The sequence below is a fragment of the Schistocerca americana genome, chromosome 1, assembly GCF_021461395.2.
Source record: "Schistocerca americana isolate TAMUIC-IGC-003095 chromosome 1, iqSchAmer2.1, whole genome shotgun sequence".
In the NCBI taxonomy this organism is placed as follows: Eukaryota; Metazoa; Arthropoda; class Insecta; order Orthoptera; family Acrididae; genus Schistocerca; species Schistocerca americana.
In genome coordinates, this window is record NC_060119.1 from 223,657,442 (window position 1) to 223,678,042 (window position 20,601).

The window sequence follows — 20,601 nt, forward strand, 5'->3', positions numbered from 1 at the left end:
TGTAGATGTTGTGTATCCATATACAAACAATCAACCAGCTGAACAGTGAGGATCACTAAGCTGTTGATGTTAATGAAGAGATTAGTTGAGAGGAAAATCAGCTGTGAATGAAAAAAAGGGGGTTTGTGATGTTTTTATTTTCTGTTTGGGCATTTGCCATACACAGCTTAACACCAATAACTTATTACTTAATTGGTACACCTGATGATTAAATAATTTGTGTAAGTATTTTCAGACCACATAAGAACTAACAACAGATCATATGAACACAACATGGTAAGTGCCAACAAATGTAATTCATTTACTGAGGAAAAATTGAATTGAATTTTATTTGATCTTGTAAGATTACATTGTGTACAGTAAATGTACGTGTAATATAGGACATTCATTAACATTAACATTCATTATCACTTATATTTCTACACCTTTAGCTTACATTTTTACATCACTGATAATGAATAACAATATATACAAATTTAATCGCATAAGTATTCTGCAACACTGTAAAAATCTTATCAGACTTCTTAGTAGTCTGATACCAGAGTTCCGGGGTCCTTTTTCTAGCATTGCCTGTCGGTGGGGTATGCTCCGTACTTCATTCTTCCTTCTTGTATTGTGGGTGTGTACACTAGCATTTGTAATCCAGTCCTCAGTACCTTTTGTGATGCACATTATTGTTTTTTATATATACAACGATGAAAAAGTTAAGATACCTAAATTCTTGAAACAGTTTCTGCACCTTTCAGAGGTCTTTCTTCTTAAAATGGTCCTATTTTTTTTAGTGTGAACACTTGTTTTGTCTCTTGTTTGTTTGAGTTTCCCCACACAGTCACTCCATACTGTAAGTATGGTTCGAAAGGTACACTGTACACAGAAGGTTCTTGTCTGAATACTGTGATAGCTGCATCATTAAGAATATGACAGAGCTCAGTTTTTTACAGACATTATTAATGTTTTTTCCATTTCAGTTCATTATCCACAAGAATACCTAAGAATCTAGCAGATTCTACTTCTTCCAGCCATGTTCCATCCACCTCTAAATCCATGTCTACAGACTTTTCCTTGTTTTTAAACACTGCATACATAGTCTTTTTTAGATTTATAACCAGTTCATTTTCCAACAACCATTGAGCTGTGACATTTGCAGATATGTATGCTCTTCTTTCAAGCTGTTCCATATTTTGGTCACTATTTAGTATTGTCATGTCATCAGCATACAATATTTTCTTTTCTTCCTCCTCAACACCAAAATAAAGTTGAAGAATGGTGCAAGTACAATAATTTGCTCTGAAATTAAACTGCTATTTAATCTTTTGGATATAAGATGAGTTCCATTGACTGATGTATAGATATAAAACTAAGGTGCACTTATGATGTCTGCAACTCACCAGTTGCATGGTGCTGTTGGCAATTCGTTGTTGTTGGTCATAGCTAGTCAGATGATAGTATAGAATAGCCCGTGACAATTGCCCAGTCTAATAACATTTTTTTTAGTACGTCAAGATTCCTTAGGTTGTTGTTAGGTTGGGACCTGATAGATATTCATAATCTTCGTTGTTGCCAATGTTTGGCTGTTTTTTCCATAGTGTATCACAATTGCTGAGGTGGTTGTTAGGGTGGAATTTACTGTTGTGGTCTTCAGTCGAAAGACCATTTTGATGCACCCCTCAATGCTGACCTACCCTGTCCAAGCCTCTTCATCTCTGAATAACTACTGCAACTTACATCTATTTGAACATGTTTACTGTATCAGCCCATGGTTTCCTTCAACAGTTTGTACCCCGTTATTTCCATCCAATACAAAACTCACAAATCCTTGGCGCCTCAGAATTTGTCCTATCAAAATTCCCCTTCTTTTAGTCAGGTTGTGCCATGAATTTCTTTTCTCCCCAATTCATTTCAGTACCTCCTCATTTGTTACATGATCTACCCATCAAGTCTTCAGCATTCTACTATAGAATCATATTTCAGAAGCTTCTATTCTTTTCTTGTCACAAATGCTTATCATCTACCTTTCACTTCTGTGTGAGGCTACACTCCAAACAAATATGTTCAGAAATCCAACACTTAATTTTATATTCAGTGTTAACAGGTTCCTCTTTTTGAGAAATGTTTGGTTGCTACAGCCAATCTTTATTTTATATCCTCTCTAATTCGGCCATCATCAGTCAACTTGCTACCCAAATAGCAGAACTAATCCACTACTCTTAGTGTCTCATATGCTAATCTAATTCAACAGCATCATCCGATTCAGTTAAACCAGATTCCATTACCCTTGTTTTAATTTTATTGATACTAATCTTATAACCTCTTTTCAAAACATTGCCCATTCTGTTCATCTGCTCCTCCAAGTCTTTTGGCATCTCTGACAGAACAGCTGCATGCCCTTGGAAAAAATAAGTGCATTAATTTCCCCTTGTTTTGAGCCATTTGCAGTACTGTCACAGGAAGGCCACACTGGCTAACATTAGAAGGCCAGATCAGCATAGCCTAAATTGCTGTAGCCAAAACAAAATACCAGCTAACTTCATTTGCGAAGCATAGGAATGTATGAACAAGCAATTTGATTGGCTACACATATCCGATTAAAGATTCATTGTGTTTACTTTCCATCACCAGTTATGGGAACTGTTAACAGCAGCAGCACGCAATAGAAAAACAGCTGATACCATAGTGCTCTTTTACCAAATGTGACTGAGCTGTGCGTGGCTCATGTTCTCGCCATCACGTATTTTACACCCTGTTTTTAATGTACTTCCACCTCGCTACATTAATTTAAATTACTGGTGTCACTGAGTTGCTGCTTTGCGTGACTGTGAGTGGTGCTAGCACCACGTATCAATATATCCCTTCCCGTAGTATCTTTGCTCGACTGCTATTACTTCCCGGTCATTGTCTGTCGTAAGCCAGTTCGGGTCGTGAGTTCGGGCTGCCAGTCAGTTGGAATGCCTCTGGAGCACAGTCCGGACCTGCCAGTCGGGGGTTTGCAATGCGGCACTAGTGCAGTTAGGTTGGAGCTGTGAGGTCGGCGTCATGTCAACATGGCTCGCCCGACTATTGCCGCCACTCATCACTTGAGATGGGCCATGGTGTTGGTGGATCGTCGGTCTGTCGTCCTACCGGACGATGCGTTTTGGCTTGCCAATCATTCGTGGGTCGTGTGTGTGTGTGCGCTCGCATCATCTCCCGATTTGTCTTAATGCGTTCTTAGTTACTGTTGGGTATCGTTCTGGTCTTCATGGAAGTGTTGGTCCGATTGTGTGTGTAGTTGGCGTTATTTCCACTGACGACTATTTTAGATGTTGTTCGCATTCTGAGGGGAGTCGGTCGGTTGGTGCGGACCAGGGAGGATATCTCCATGTGGTGCAGTCGGCGGGGTCCGCTGGCGGTCCCTGCGCAGTGTTGGAATGTGTCTGGAGCTGTCCAATTGCTGCGAGCTTCATGGCTGACCGACCCATGATGTCAAAGTTGAGTGGTGTGTTAAGTACCCAAGCCACGTGCGTTCATGTTGTGTCGTTTGTTTCAGTGGTTCGCTGTTGGGGAACTTTTCCAGTGAGCAACACCAAGTGTTTGTAGTGGTGAAATCAAGCTGCCGTGCAGTGGAATTAACTGTGTTGGTTCACTACAATTCAAGTGCACCAGCGGAATTTTCTGCCTTGTGGCCGTTAGTGTTCAGAGTACCTGCCCTGGCCACTAATGTAATTTCAGGCAGTGTCCTTTCCTCACCTGTTGGTGCTGTCCAGTATGGCGTGTAGTTTTGACAGCTTAATACATATTTCATTGTGGATAATCACATCCATAACAGTTTGGTTTTTGAATTTTTATGTACCGATTGGTGGCTAGCAAGTTGTTTGGTCGTTTGTACCGTGACCGTCTCTTGGTTGGGTTACAGTTGGATCAAGTGTAGTTGGGCCCACCACCTGTCTCACCTAAGTGAACGTTAATGTTTTGAGTGCAGGCCAACCCCCCTCCACCACCCCCACCAACCCCCTGGAGGCTTCTAAGTGCCGTTGTCTATACTGTCCTTTTCATGGGTGTTTAATGGTATGTTGGTATTATAGACAATGCTTTATAAAAAATTTTAACTTTGTTTTTTGTAAATCATTTGTGAGCCTTCAGTCACTTAAAACCTTATTTTTAAATTTAGTTATTGTCGTTGCATTGATTTTTCGCTTAGTGTGCGTTTCCTCATTGAAAACTTAAAGGTTAAGGTATTTTTGAATTTTTGGAAAATCAACTGTGGGCCTTCAGCCACTTAAAGCCTTATTCTCAAAATTTCCACTTAACCGAAAACATTGCGCCCTTCTGCCCTAAAATATTATGGTAAGCTATTCTAGCTCCATCTAATATTCTATTTTCTGTTTGCCAAATGAGGTGGTGCAGTGCTGAACAGCACCAACTCTACTGGAGAACGACAGTTCAAATTTTGATTGGGCCATCCTAAATCTCCCTAAATAACTTAAAAATAATGTCAAGATGGTTCCTTCGAAAAGGACATAGCTGTTTCCATTTTTCTAATCTGAACTTGTGCTCTGTTTTTAATTACCGCATCATTGATGGAAACTTAACCCATAACCTTTCTACTTTTTATTTTCTCTGTGTTGTTTCTCTACTTTTGAGTTGTAGAATACCACTTCAGATGCTCATATCTTATTGGCAATTTGCAGTAATGGTTGATATCTCACTTTTTCTTTGCTATTATGCCTTCCATTAATTTGGCTTTAAAGTGATTTTCACACTTAATTCTGAAAGAGTCAGGGTTCCTTTCGCCTGAAAGATGAAAGTCTCTGATTATAACTGCTATCATTTCTCATCTGCCTGGTAAGTTTTATTTATGCCTTAATTGATTATTGTTTAATTTTGAGCTTATTTTAGTAATGGGGTAACATATTTTACACATGGTGTTTTTTTTTTTTTTTTTAAATAATGTTTTAGAGTTTGTTTGTTTTGGATATTATACTCCTCAAGGAACTCCTCACTATAAGTCTACAGAATGAACAATGTCCCCCATCTAATTTATCTAATGTTTGCATAATGCCCTTTTTTACTTGTGTCAGTGACAATTTTTCATCCAGTAGATATAGATTTGTTGTCTTTTGAAGTATAATATACTGCCATTTCTGCCTCTGGTTTCTTCACTTTGCTGATTAAGATTTTGCTTTTGCATAGCTTTTAGTTTTTGTTTCATACTTTGTTCTTGTATTATGCATCAAGTAGATGTTAATGCTATGTAAGTTTGATCAGAAATTTGTTTTATTTTAGGGTTTGAGTAAGATGTCTTTATATTATGACGGAATGGATTCATATGGTGCTAATGCTCCAAGCATACTACAGGTACTAGGGGAGACCAAAGAACAAAATAAAGCACTCAAAATGGAAGCAGAAGATCTGAAACAAAAACTTAGAGATGCTCAAGGTGATATAAAGGTACGTATCATCATATTTTAAAGCTGGTATTGCGATGTGGATTTTTAGGCATTTTTAACAACTGTAGACATAAAATGTTTGTGATATGCTATAGTGATAAGGTTAAATATAATGGGCACAGTGATGCAGCTGTCAAAAAATACTGAATGAGAACAAAGAGGATTAGAGAAATAAATAAAGCAGCACAAAGATCTTGTGATTAGGGAAAAAAGTTGCTGGAAAAAGAAATGAAGGTATTATGCAAGGAGGGAAAGAGAGAGAGAGAGAGAGAGAGAGAGAGAGAGAGAGAGAGAGAGAGAGCTGAGCTATGTCAGAATAGTCAACAGAAGCAAAATGCTAGAGACAGTAGCCATTACAAAAGTCATTGTTCTGAAACTGTAGGGTTTGGTGACTTTAGCAATATGACGATTGTCTGCTTCGTTGCCCCTACGTTACAGAATTGTTCCACACTTGCATAGTATTTACTATGCTGAAGGTAAAGGATAAAATACAGGGAGTGAAAGTTTATCTACAACATGCACATAAACGAGACAGCAGTTTTGAGTCATGAGAAAATGAAAGGGAAACAGTAATTGCTCTCATGATGGATCTGTTGCAAATACACTTCTCAGGTTGGCCACGGGATCATATTGTGCAGATACCACAGTTTTTCATCCGTACAACTATTCAACATCTTTATGTGGTGGTAATTGTTGTCAGTACTGCAAGATATGATCGATGCTAATTGTGTGGCGGTGTCAAAATTTATCAGGCCAGGAGCAGGCAATACATGTGCACAAGAAGAGGCTTGCAGTAGAGGAAAGCATTGCTCATAGTGTCCCCTGCCAGGAACTGCAGAAAGGCCTTCTGCACATGCACTGTGGGCAATGACTCTGCAGCTGGACGTGCCTGTGATTAATAGCTAAATTAAATCCCAGCAGAAGTGCTGTGTCAAACTGTGAATTGGAAGTTTGTGTGTCTCCTGTTTATTTTAATGGTAGCCAGTGCTGGATCCTAGGTGGCACTTAACTGAAAACCTGCATCACAGTTGATAAAATTGTCTCCCCCCCCCCCCTCCCCCCCATACAGATATGTATGGCCCCCATAAGAGCATAGTCACAGAAAGATGACACTGAGGATAAAACTTAAGTCTTTTTGAAAACGTGCAGTGCCCCATGTCCAGGCAATGCTCTGTTACCACTGATTTATCAGGTTGCCCCAGCCATATATGATGATGGTGTTCGACACAATGTTTTTGCATGGTTCCGCATGTTTGCCGAATATATGGTTTCCCAAATTGGCATGGGAACATATATATGCCATGTTTCCAAAGGTCAAGATCGTCTTTGACCAAACACAACAAATCCTTAAATTCTGCTGGTTGCCAAACAACACACTTAGTGTCATGTCTCTTGAGGATTCTTTCTGTTCTTGAAAACATGCCACCAAAGTATGGCAGGAACAGCATTGCAATGGATGCCTCCACATCTTCATTGACATCCCAGCTTTGAAATTGCTTAGAATGGAATGCATGGCATGTCTATCTCAAGAGCCATTGAAATGGAACACCACTCTGGGATGTTGTAGCTCACCAGGCAGACTGTCAGTATCTGAGACGACATGTGCTCAGTGTGCCAAAGAGTGTAAGACAGTACCGCATCATGTAGAATGGTGATGATGGCTTGAGGCTTACAAATATAACTCAGTGCGAGTTGGTTTGCAGTAGACACTGTGTCCCAATATACCATCGTCTTTTCTTCTGACCATGACATCCATGAATGGTAAGATACCATCTATTTCCACTTCCATGGTGAACTGTATATTCAGATGGACGGAGTTCTGTTGCCAGAGACAAATTAGGTTGTGTGTCTATTCTATGGGGCCACACCACAAATGTATCGCCTACATTCTGCCAGAAGCAGGAAGGTTGGAGACTTGCGACTGGAGTGCTTCTTCCTCAGTCTTCCATAAAATAGTTGTCTGCCATGGGAGACAGAGGACTTCCCATGGCAACACTACTCATTTGTTCTAAATATTGGTTATTGAATAAGAAATAAATTAAGCACATCTTCAAAGAATGCCACAATGTCTTTTTCAGACTGGCTGCTGATAAACTCCAACGAGTCCTGCAGAGGTACTTTCATAAATAAAGATACTACATCAAAGCTAACCAAAAGATCCAACTTTTGGTACTTTCATAAATAAAGATACTACATCAAAGCTAACCAAAAGATCCAACTTTTTGTATGTTCATCTTGTGCCAGGAGGTCTGGGGGGACTGCGGCCGTTCATTATTGTAAGAAAGTGAAACACCTACACCGTCCTCATGTTGTCATTTATTGTGTAGCAGCAGTTTCGGTGCTTCAGTGCACCATCTTCGAGCCTTAATTAATGCTGAAGGGGTTGTCACGATCCATATATACAATGAATTGGTGACTAACAACTGGTTTATGCAGACAACCTGTAATTGTGATGTCTCTCCAACCATCAACTGTCAACTGATGGTTGACAGTTGATGGTTGGAGAGATGACATCACAGTTACAGGTAGTCAGTGTAGTTACAGGTAGTCAGTGTAAACCAGTTGTTGGCCACTGATGCATCGTATGTATGGATTATAAGCCCTTCAGCATCAACTATGGCCTGAAGATGGTGTACTGAAGTGCTGAACCTGGTAGCTACACATTAAATGACAACATAAGGATGGCTCTAAGTGTGTCATTTTCTTACACATGATCCAGTGGTTGTAGCTTAAGCGCCTTCAAGTGTCCTATGAAGCCGTTGATTTCCAGATGTGATGCTCACATTTATTTGCGTACATGGGGTCCCAGCAGCAAAGTAAGATGTTTAGCAAGGAAATAGTTAAGAGTGCCATTGTTGCTCACTGTTGGGTGAAGAGAAGATTTATCCTTGTGTATCATCAGCAGGCTGTACAGTCTTGGGGGGTCTGCAGCCTGTTGGCACAGACCTTTAATGACTTTAATTGGAATAGAACTCTTTGTGAGAAGGTCTGATGTTTTTCTCTTACTCTTGTCTGTTGGATCCTCTCTTAGCTTACACTTCACCATGAAAATGGAAAAAGATAGCGTCTTACCATTCCTGGATGTCATAGTCAGAAGAAAAGACGATGGTTCATTGGGACATAGTATCTACTGCAAACTGACTCACAGTGTTATATTTGCAGACCACAAGCTGTCATCATATTGCACAAAATGGTAGAATCTTACACTCTTTGGTACATCGAGCACATGTTGTCTTAGATACTGACAGTCTGCCTGGTGATCTACATCATCTAAGAACGGCGTTCCATCAGAATGGCTATTTTGATACATATACCATGAATTCTGTTTGAACCAAGTTCAAAGCAGGGATGTAAATGAAGATGCAGAGGCATCACTGTTCTTGCCATATTTTGGAAGCATGTCTTGAAGAATAGAAAGAATCCTCAAGGAACAAGACATCAACCATATTTTTCGGCCACCAGCAAAATTGAGGAATTTGTTGTCTTTGATCAAAGGTGGTCTTAGCATTATGAAATGTGGCGTATGTAAGACCCCATGCCAATGTGGGAAATCTTATATTGGGCAGACATGCCGAACCGTGCAAAAATGTTTTGTTGAACGTCATCAACATACACACCTGGGGCAACCTGATAAATCATTGGTAGCGGGCATTTCCTAGCTGTGGGGCATCATATGTTTTACGAGAAGACTGAAGTTTTATCCTCAGCGTCGTCTTTTGGTGACTGTTTTCTTAAGGAAGCCATACATATCCATATGGCAGACAGTCTTATTAGTAGGGATGCAGGTTTTCAATGAAGTGCTGCCTGGAATCCAGCACTGTCTTCATTTGAATTAAAACAGGAGAAACAAGAGTTTACAATTCATGATCAACATAGCAAACTGCTGAGATTTTATTCAGCTTTTGACCACAGGAGCTTCCGGCAGCACAGTCATTGACCACAGAGCAAAGCACGGGAGGCCTTTCTGTGGCTCCTGGCAGAGGGCACTATGAGCGCCTCTTTCTTCCAACTGTGACTGTCTTCCTGTGCATGTGTATTTCCTGCTCCCGGCCTAGTAAATTTCAATGCCGCCGTGTGATTATGATCTGTCACGTCTTGCAGCACTGGCAATAGCAACTACCACCACCTGAAGATGTCGAACACTTGTATCGATGAAATGTTGTGGCATTTGCACAATATGATCTGGTGGGAGACTTGAGAAATGTATTTGCAGTAGTTGGGAAGCAAGTAGGAAAGGGTTTGTTGTGGTTGGCAGGAGAGCCAACACCGTGTTACTAGAGGAGGCCGAAAGGCACGCATTTTAGCTCACGCAGGCTGGCGTGAGGTCTGGAACATGACAAGGAAATTAGAATTTAGAAAAAACAGACGTAGCTGGTGGAATACTTAACTTTAATCCATTAATGATGAACATCGGTTTTGACGGTACATGATTCACAATATCAATAGTAACTGATAATGGCGCCTTGCTAGGTCGTAGCAAATGACGTGGCTGAAGGCTATGCTAAACTATCGTCTCGGCAAATGAGAACATAAGTAGGCAGTGAACCATCGCTAGTAAAGTAGGCTGTACAACTGGGGCGAGTGCTAGGAAGTCTCTCTAGACCTGCTGTGTGGCGGCGCTCAGTCTGCAATCACTGACAGTGGCGACACGCGGGTCCCACGTATACTACCGGACTGCGGCCGATTTAAAGGCTACCACCTAGCAAGTGTGGTGTCTGGCGGTGACACCACAGGGTTGTAACCTGTCCCTGATGTTTTTCGATCTGTACATTGAGCAGGCAGTAAAGAAAACTAAAGAGACATTTGAAAAGGAAAAAGTTCAGGGGAAAGAAAGAGAAGCTTTGTGGTGTGGCTATGACATTGTAATTCATCAGAGATGGCAAAGAACTTGGAATAGCAGTTGAATGGATATTGTCTTGAAAAGAGATTGTAAAATGAACATCAGTAAAAGAAAAACAAGCAGTACAGACAAAAAGAGAATAGCAGATTTTGATACATGGTGCCTCTTGGAGTTTGCTATCATATCCTATATCGAAAGCGTTATCTCGCATTACCTGCTATGTTCGTGAGAGGTGAATGTGTTCTCCCCACCCCTGCCCTGTCTCCCATCTCCTTGGCTCTGTGCAGAGGTCAGTACTCAACCTGGACTTCCAGACAAACACTAGTCTATCTTGAAACATTGGCTTGGCTTTTCTGGAGCTTCTTATGCCATTTGGGGAGACCATCTTAATTTGCACCAACAGCACTAAGGATGACCATGGGATAGGGTGCACCTTTGTTGGTGGCGAAAAGATCTTTAAATATCACCTTGTTGGTAAATGCTTGATTTTTACTGCAGAGTTGTTTGCCTTGTACCAGATCACCTTTTACGTCTGGTAACACAAATTCTCTAAATCTGTTGTATGCTCTGATTCTGCCAGGTTCTCCAGAGCCTCTGTGCAATGAGCAAGTAAGTACCACTCTTTAGTACTACAAATCCAGGAGTTCCCTCACTTGCTCGCTGAAGCTGGCAGTAATGTGTCATTTGTTTGGATTCCTGGATTGAGGATTGAGGCTGTTGATGCTGCTGCCAAGACAGCAGCTCAACTACCCATGGCTTTTAGCTGTTCTGTCTCCTTGAATACCTTCAGTGTTGCTGTGCACCTATCACTCCTGGCATGAACATTGGCTATCCCTAATGCCTAGGTGACTTCCTCCTGTTGCAAGATCATTTTAACTAGGTTCTAGGTTACATATCGGTTCCCCCCCCCCCCCCCCCCCCCCCCCATCCTCGTCGGTTACGCGGTGACCTAATACCATTCTGCTCTCATTGTAATGAACCACTGACAGTGCACCATTTTCCAATGTAGTGTCAATTTTTTAATCCTTTACACTTCACGTTTGTCATTAGAACTATCCTAGTTTTAAGTAGAGACTGCACAGCCTGTGGAATGTTCTCTACGCTTTACTCACCCAAGCATAGTGATGTAATTTTTGACTGTGAACACTGGTTGTCCTAGAAACTCTTTCTGAGCAGCCTCTTAAAAAAAGGATAGTTTTTGTAATTGTACATTTTACCTTCATTCTTTGCATACCTCTTAATGAGCATTTCAGGATCACTGTCGTTATGCTTCATGGCTTTACTGGCCTACCAATGCTGATTATGTTGTTATGTCTCGACTAATTTCAAGAGCCACAGAATGCTTATCCTAGAAAACAACCCATTTTAACTCAGGGCTATGGGTGCTTATAACCTAACCTGTTTTGTGCCCTAAAGCTACTCCCCCCCCCCCCCCACAAAAAAAAGAAAGAAAGAAAGAAAGGAAGGTGCTTGGAATCTTTAGGCTGGGTATCGGTCGATTCACTAAGTAATGTAATCAGTTGTTGAGCATTGAATCATGTGTTGCTGGGCACCAGTCACTTCAGTTGGAGTTTCCATGCCCTATTTCAGTGAATAATACTTGTAACTGAAATGGCAATCTTTGATCAGTTATCTGTGATACTCATACTTACTTAATATCGTAACAGTTGACTTATATTCCTATGTTTAGCAAAGATAACAAAGTTTGATGACGAGCTGTAATGGTAGCTTAGTTTGAAAATATGCAGTAATCCAGACACTATAGATTGCGAAGCAATTTGAATCACAGTACTACTCAATATTGTATGGTAATAACTGCAAAGTTTATATGACTATATAAATTACTGCAAGATAGAAGCAGAACATAAATTGATGAAATACATAATTTGCAAAATTACTTATTACACAAAGTAATTACCTTTTTAAGAATTTATATCTCATTGGAAAATTTAAGTGACAGGTTATCCAAAATACATTTCACATTTCATCAAACTTGCTGGGGTTAATTAATATTGAAATATTAAATATTTAAATTGTATTGTATTTCTGAACTCCAAAACAGCTCCTAGCGTACAAATATTAAGGGCTTATGTTGATGAAGAAAGTTGTTTCTGGGGAGTATAAATAATGTCTAAGAGTATCCAATCCAAGACTTAAATTGGTACAAATTTTAATTTCTTGTGAACTCTTAGACTTCTAGTAAAGGTCAGCTGTTGTCAGATTAGCTTACATGGATTGGTAAAGCAAGTGAGGATTAAAAATTGCAAACTCAATACAAATAGGTTGAGAGTTGAACTAAAGAAATAAAATTGTCGAGTCTTCAGGCTACATGTGTACCACTGCAAGTAAATTGTGTACATGCTTGACTATAAATTGTAACATTAACTATGGCAGTTTACAAACAGAACATGTCTAAAGCTAATAGATTCTGTGTTGCCATACTACATATGACAAGAAATTTTAACAATGGTTTCATGACGAAATGACTTCTAAGTTGTGTTACAGATGATAGGTCTTGAATAAGAAACAAAAGATAGTTTGATGCATACACTGTAGAAGATTATCTGTCAGCCCTAGAGACTTTAAGATAGATTAATATTCATACTCAATGTACAGAAAAATTTTACACTATTATGAAAAGCCTTGGAGTTACACTGTGCTAAAACCTAATAAATATTTCAGTATTGAACTTTTTCATCTCTGTATTAATCCAAGTCTTCTCTAATACATAAAATTGATGTTCTTTTTTAGGTACTCAGAGAGCACTTAAATCAGCAGCGTAATGCTCCGATTGTCAGAGATAATGAAGCATTTCCTTCCCACCAGAGGGAAGAATTAGTTCAGCAGTTGGAGACACTGAATCAAAGGGTTTTGATCCATTCATTTTTACTTATTATTTTTTACAGGCTCATTAATAACACAACATAGTTAAAACTCTGTGGTTACAATACTATTTTTTATTATTAAATAGCTAAAATACTAACTTTTATTTGCTGTTGTACCTAATCTATGTTTCTTCCTCTTAGAGGATCTGAAATTCGAATTTTGCTAGAAAGTTCTTAAATATTTATCTCCTTCATTGAGCATACTTCATGACTGTCAGTTTCTATTGTGTTGTGATGATATCATCTATTTCCCCCATTCTTTGTGGATTTGAGCAGTAACACTACCCACCCATTCACTACAACCTGCAGAAGGCCTCTTACTGTCTCTTTGTCATTGCCCCGTACACCTATGACTATAATTTTGCACATATTTGTTGCTTTGCGTTGTATGAACATGTCTTGATCTGATTGTGAGTGACTCATCTCCCACCTCTTTGCCTCTCATTTTATTTCCATCAGGAAATCAAAAAGGAGAGTATGTTTCTCAAAAATTTGTAAATATTTGAATTTTGTTGATATGGTTAAGTTACAAACCATTGGAATATGTTTAGTGTAAAATCAACACAACAGTAATGTTTTATTGAGAGTGTGTGATATTAATGCTAGCAATCCCCACAGTGCACACAGATGGCTCTTGATCTTCAGGCTGTTCTGGATGAAAAGGAGGATTTAGTGACAGAACGAGATGCATACAAGTGTAAAGTTCACCGACTGAACCACGAACTCCATGTAGTTTTGAAGGGTGACAGTAACAAGGTTATGGACGTTGATGCTTTGGTCATGGAAAATAGGTGAGACACATTATGTTTTATTAATTTCATGAATAAACCCTAAACTCATAATTGTGAAGGGTAGCAGCAATAGTAAATTGTCTTGGTGCTTTGATCATGCAATACAATTGAGATTAACTTGTGTGTGTGTGTGTGTGTGTGTGTGTGTGTGTGTGTGTGTGTGTGTAAAAAGAAAAGAAGAAAAAAACCCCTTCTGTTGAAATGTTTTCTGCATTTTTCGTATGAGATAAATTGTGTTAAGTTTATTCTGTGTCAGACTATAGATTTGGTATTGGAAGCAATGTTCATAATGTTCCCAGTATTTCATATGCTGTGCAAACTGACGTCCAGTGTAGTGACCTTAATCGTGTGTAGGTGATGAACTGTAGTAACAATTCTGAGTGATTTCACCTTATAGGATGTATCAAGAGATACTGCTATATCTCCACAGTTAAAAGGGATAGAAATTATTCTAAATAGTTTCCATGAAAATAAATGCCAGTGTAAGCTGGAGAGCAAGTCTTGTAATGACAAAATCATCACACAATGAGAGAATTTTGAAATGGAGGTGGGGGGAAAGAAGGTACCATTTAGAAAAGACTTTGTCAGCTAGTGTGCTGAAGTTCTGAGAGAAAGAGAGAGAGAGAGAGAGAGAGAGAGAGAGAGAGAGAGTTTTTTTTTACTGAACATTTGCATGTATAACAATTGTCCCTTTTGTGTATGCTCATATAATCTTCATTTTCTAAAATAATGAGCTTAATTGCATACTTAATTTAATCTTGCTCTTTAAATTATTTACATACCATCAGAACTTCCAATCATTGCCTCTACGTATTCTAATACAAATCCTCGTAATCTAGATATTCTCTCCTGCCTAATGAGTCTGTTCATTTCTAGCTTTTTATGTATTTTTACTCTGCATCTTACAGATTTGTGATTATTTGTGGCTCAAAAGTGGTTTAAAACTATAACAGCCTGTAAAATTTCTTCATTGTTTGATATAATGGAGGAAATTTTATTTTCATTGGGTCCTTATCAAGTTGCTATGGGATTTGTTTTCTTCTGGGAGAATGGATGGAGGACAAACGAGTTGTTCAACACAATTTCTTTTAACATATAACCTTCATTATTTCTAGTACTGTACCCAGAGTTTTCTGCTACACAATCAATATTTTTTTCTGCTATACTTTCTTGATTAAAATCACCCTTTATTGCCTTTTAGTGAGATTACTATGATTTATCAACTTCTGTAACACTGCAAGAAGGTTTCTGTTTCCAGAATTTGAGCATATTTGTGCACAGACTCAAACGATTTCTATAGAATATCTTTTTTTTAAACCAACTCATCCTTTTACGCTGGAAATTACTTAAAAATCTGAATTATTGTTTGTAATTTTCGTATTTTAAAATTAAAAATGTCACCTGAATATCCTTCTTGCTCTTTCCTTCCAAGCACGCAGAAAAAATTCAGTTTAATTCCTTTTTTTGGCCACACGTTAATTTTAACTCCTCAACCAACTTAAAACCCAAGTAGCTTCAAAACCTCAAATTCTGTCTTATTCAGAATGTGCCTCAAGTACCTGTATAATTCAGAGCTACCTCCTTGTTATAGGATATGGAAGTTTCTGCTCCAGATGTGTACCCTTTTCAATGCACATCTCAGGGTATAGAGATTAGAGTGGATGCTGGAACACTGCCATTGGACATTCAAAGTGTGGAAGTGTCACCTAGATTATTGAGTCATGGTACATGTTGGTACATGATCTGATGACATTGGTACATGTTGATCCAGAACTGTGTATGGTGACGTATCCTGTTTACCAGCAGGACACTGTTGTTGCTGGCCGTGGGAGTACTCTTTTCTGGGTGATGTTTACATAGGGTGAAATGGGGCAACCAACACATATGTCTCATTTTATTCTCACCAGTGAAAGATGCAGTAACTACTGTTTGATTTTGTGCATCCATTTCTTCATCTTCACATCCCAAAAACAATCTGTGCCTTCGGCAAGATAATGGACCACGAAGGCCTCCCTTTGATTTTGGTCTCTAGTGGTGTCCATGCCATGCTGTGCTGTGTGTTCGTGAGAGCAAAAGGGGCTGTATTAAGTGCTTAAATCAATTGCTTTCAGTTTATTGTGTGTTAGATGTGGAGGTTAAAGTTTTGCTAATAGTGTAGTGAAAGTTTTCATATCTTGTCATTTGTTAATGCATATGTCGATGTGAGCTAAAGTGAAAGGCATAAATTTGCACTTAAACAAATGTCAGTAAAAAACTAGACAATGAAATAGGATCATTTATTTTATGTTAAAATTTATAATGTAAGTGCTTTATATTGTTAGTTGTAAAAGAATCTTCAAAGGGTACAAATCTTTATGATGATAGAAAGTACTTGTTGAAAAAAGGTTGAGTGACAATTGAGGGAAAGACCAGAATTCATTCATTTTGATGATGTTCTTACTGATGGGCGGACATACAAAAATGGAGGCTGACTGCTTGTCATTGGAACTGTCGTGCATCCACACGTGCACATGCATGTACGCACGTGTGTGCGCGCATGCACGCGCGCGCGCGCGCGCGCCCACACACACACACACACACACACACACACACACACACACACACACACACACACACTCTTGTTCTATTCTGAGCGTACGTGAGTATTGTCGTAGTAATGGTTTTTTTTGTGTGTGTGTGTGTGTGTGTGTGTGTGTGTGTGTGTGTGTGTGTGTGTGTGTGTGTGTGTGTGTGCGCACGCATGGGTAAAGATGATGATAGATGATGATAGATAATTTGTTTATGGTAATACTTTAGACAAAAATGATCTTGTGTTCTAGTAACTGATTATTTATTCCATTTCTTGTGTAATTGTGTTACAAAATATTGTTTCAATTCCATAGATATTTACAAGACCGACTGCAACAGTGTGAAGAAGAAAAAGAATTGTCAAATCAGACAGTCGTGAAGTATAAGGTAAGGCTTGGATAGCTTTATTGGGAATTGTTGTTATCCATATTGTACTCGTTACTTCTCCCCGGTCCCCCTTCTCTCTCTCTCTCTCTCTCTCTCTCTCTCTCTCTCTCTCTCTAAATGAGAGAGAGAGAGAGAGAGAGAGAGAGAGAGAGAGAGTTCAGGAGGGGAGGTAGTGGGAGGGAGGAGAAATTGGGACGCAGTTAGTGTACACAAGCAATATGGTTAATGAGACAAAGTTCTTTTGATTGCTTATAACAAGTGTAACCGTGTTGAGATGTCTTATAGCACTATATCACACCCTGTGCGGAATTTGGAAGGAAAAGGGAGAAGATTGTGATGAGATTAAGCTTTGAGTCAGTCTGTGGGGGTTGTGCTCATATGGAGTAAATGTTGACTCACTGCCCATAAAATGGAGTGTTTTGTTCCAAGTCCCAGTTTAGCATACATTTTTAATTTGTCACATGTAATCCATATTATTGCTGCTTGGTGAAAGAATGAAAGAGAAACATGAAATATAAACATGAGAATTTGTAAATCATTCAGAAATTCTCAGGCTACTTATAGTGGTTAGTGCTGTAAAATATTTCACTTTTATTTTCAAATGTTTTACAGATTGATAAAATTCCATGTAGTAAAGCTTCATGTTGGAGTTTTAAAAGAAACTTAATCAATTTGCTATATTTTTTGTATGACTAACAATGAGCATTGGAAAATAGGACAGTAAAACATGTTTTCATAGGTTTGCATGACATTTATAACTTCTAATGTTTAGTGCTTGTAGTCATTTTCCTACTAACCTTAGCTAACATGTAATGTTGACATTATTTACCTTAACAGAGCATGTTGGATAAGAAACGCAATAAGGGAGCTGTGAAACTGGGAAGTAACAGCAGCACTGGAATGATAATGTCTCATAAGCAAGGTAACTAAAGATTTTTCTGTTTCATAAGTATGTGGTTTGAGTGCTATATTCTTTCCTTTCGTACTACCACTAGCTAACTGATTATCCAAGCAGATCTTGCCTTAGAGTTAACGGGTAGGAAACTTATCAAGCAACAGAGTTTTCATGTTATTTTTTAGATTGTATCCTGTCTGTGGTGCTGATCAATAATTGGCACATAATAAACTTTCTAAAGTCACTTGTGTCATGAATTAATTAAGGTTCAGACCTGTTAATCTACTCTGAATAACCGTGCTCTGTTGTTCTAAGTGGCCTTCTTTTCCTTTGCAGTGTCTTCAGTGCTTGAGGCCAAAAGATAGCTATAATCCTCGTCAAATCTGACCACATCACAGATAACTCCCATCAGTGTGTATACCATAATCATATTACAAGTGCTTGATTGCTTACAGAGCTCTTGTCTCGTTAGACTGTACAATGTGAATACATTTAGATGGATCAAACATCAGAGAATCACTATCAGAATGACACTTAAAAAACTTGCTGTGTTTCATTTTTATGAAACACTTATTGTTATTGTGAATGCTGTTCTTCCATGGCCACAACACACTTCCAAGCCATATGTGCCCTTCATCAGGTGGAGATGCTAAATTCATCTTCCTGTCTTCCAGATACGATGCATCCATGTACCTAGTATTACCTGCACATATTAAGAGATCATTTCTCCCATAATATGCTGTCTGAAACTTAACTGTTGATATAAAAAATTAATAGATACCATAATCGTATTACGTTGTTTAGAAGGATAGAGTGTGTCCCATCATTTTCTGTAAATTGGTGTGTTGCCACTTATTTTGTCTGATAATTCTGCCAAGGCTGAGGCTGTTGAGTATGGAACATCAATTCTATACAAAAATGAGGGACAAACAGTGTGCATTATATGATAAATGATTATCCTCTTAAGTACAGAAATAAAAAATATCATAAAGTGGGTTCAGTATCCTTGGGTTTAGAAGTTACAGATGGCACTGGATAGACAGATGAGATGTGGATAGGCCCCAATAGCAACTAAAGGTAGTAGTTGTCGCTAACATGGGCTGTCATGTTGAAACAACTAACAGACCCTGTTCAGAAAATTACTACTATACTTCTACTGATCATTCAAGTAATCATTATTTTGTATAAAATTGTGTTAGTGGGGCTCTCTTTTGTATGATTTGACACAGAACAGTTTGAACCTATAGTTTTAGTGATAGCTCATTAATGCACCTCGAAAACATTCTTTCTCAGAATTATTTTTTATTGTCAATCAGTGTTTTGTAACAACTGAATGTGTTCAGTTTATTTTGTAGTGTGAAACTGTCTGGATGTTAGGAAATTACGATCTTGAAAACTTTTAATTTTGTGGTTCTCTCATTGCTGTTGATTCACTGCATTTTGAATTTAACTTCAAATTCAGTTGTTGCCATCAGTAAATTACTTTCAAGTACAGAAAAGGGTCAGGGTTCTAGAACTGCATCCTGTTGAACAAAACAGTCTCTGTTCAGGTTTTTGCACTGCCAAAGCATGGCAGATCAGAATTAATCATCAGTCTTCGGGAATGCATGAGCAAGACAATGGCAGTTTATTCGCGCAGCTAATTTTCCAAAGGTTGTCAAAATGTGCATGGTATGGGATCTAGTAGATGGCTCTCATCAGAGGCAACCTTGTTGATCAGGTACTTCACAATTGTGAAACTCAACAGCCATGTCCCGAAAATATCTGAATCTTGTTGCACAAAATTGTTAGGTGTCATTTTTTGCGTACTGAAGAATTTGACACAAAACTAGACAGACAAGTATCAATGAAAAACAGAAACTGCAGATACTGTATAGTGTTCATTTACTGGCCTTTGGCTTAGAAGGCCATCATTGGACAGTAACCAACTATTATCATCACAGAAGACAGAGTTCTTGTCAATAAATTTGAAAAAGATAGTACACATAAGTATCTCATCTTCAACAGTGCAGTTTTAACACAGACATTATATTAGCTAAATGGTATAGAAATACATTTCTTAAATATTTTACCTCCACATTGTGCTCCAAACAGATTATAGGTCTTATAAATATTAGTTTTTTTTCATTTTGATCCTCCTTTTTTGCATCTCACTAAAAAAATGCAATTTTTAATTATTGTTAAATTCATCATTGTAAAATGTGACAGGTATTCTGTTGTTATGACCACAACTAAGAGACAAGAAGAAGAAATTGGTTTAGTCACCAACTGTCATTAAAAGCCTGACTTTTCTCTTTCAGTGCAACAACTTCTTGAAAATGGCACTGCTACACAGCTACCAAATACTGCAGCCACTGTGGCAGATCTGAAAAGTCTCTGCCTTGCACTTCTTGAGGCGCTGGGTGACAAGACTCTGGCATTGTCACATCAGAAAAAAGCTAACAGGTGAAGTGAAAATAGTCACTCTCGAGATACGCTTTTAACATTTGCAAAATTTCTAAGTTTGTTAATTAGAAGCCATGTTATAGACATTTCTATTTGTTGTACTAATTGTTCTGGAAGTTATTATAAATGTTCTTTGTGTAGTTATTAAAGCTAGCTTCTGCCTTTTTTATCCTACTCCTTTTCTGAAGGATGCTAGATTGTTTAGCTCAGTCGAAAAACAATAAAAATGGTTGAATAGAGGGAAAAACAATATAATTGCAAATTTTTGTGTAGTGGTAACAGGAAGTGTAATGTACAACATACTAAAAACGGCCTCACCGTGGTGTAGGGAGTGTTTAAAGGTCACTTTTTTGTTTGTTTTCCC

General features: G+C 38.5%; 1 protein-coding gene across 1 annotated transcript in view; it reads left to right on the forward strand.

The window, feature by feature from the left end:
* Positions 1-20,601, forward strand: part of LOC124612865 (coiled-coil domain-containing protein 149) — a 53,920-nt gene that overhangs the window by 3,345 nt on the left and 29,974 nt on the right. Inside the window, exons 3-8 of the mRNA XM_047141339.1 lie at positions 5,263-5,427; positions 13,018-13,134; positions 13,770-13,942; positions 16,825-16,897; positions 17,735-17,819; positions 20,093-20,237. Coding sequence (XP_046997295.1) covers positions 5,263-5,427; positions 13,018-13,134; positions 13,770-13,942; positions 16,825-16,897; positions 17,735-17,819; positions 20,093-20,237 — 758 coding nt within the window. The remainder of the gene's footprint in view (positions 1-5,262; positions 5,428-13,017; positions 13,135-13,769; positions 13,943-16,824; positions 16,898-17,734; positions 17,820-20,092; positions 20,238-20,601) is intronic.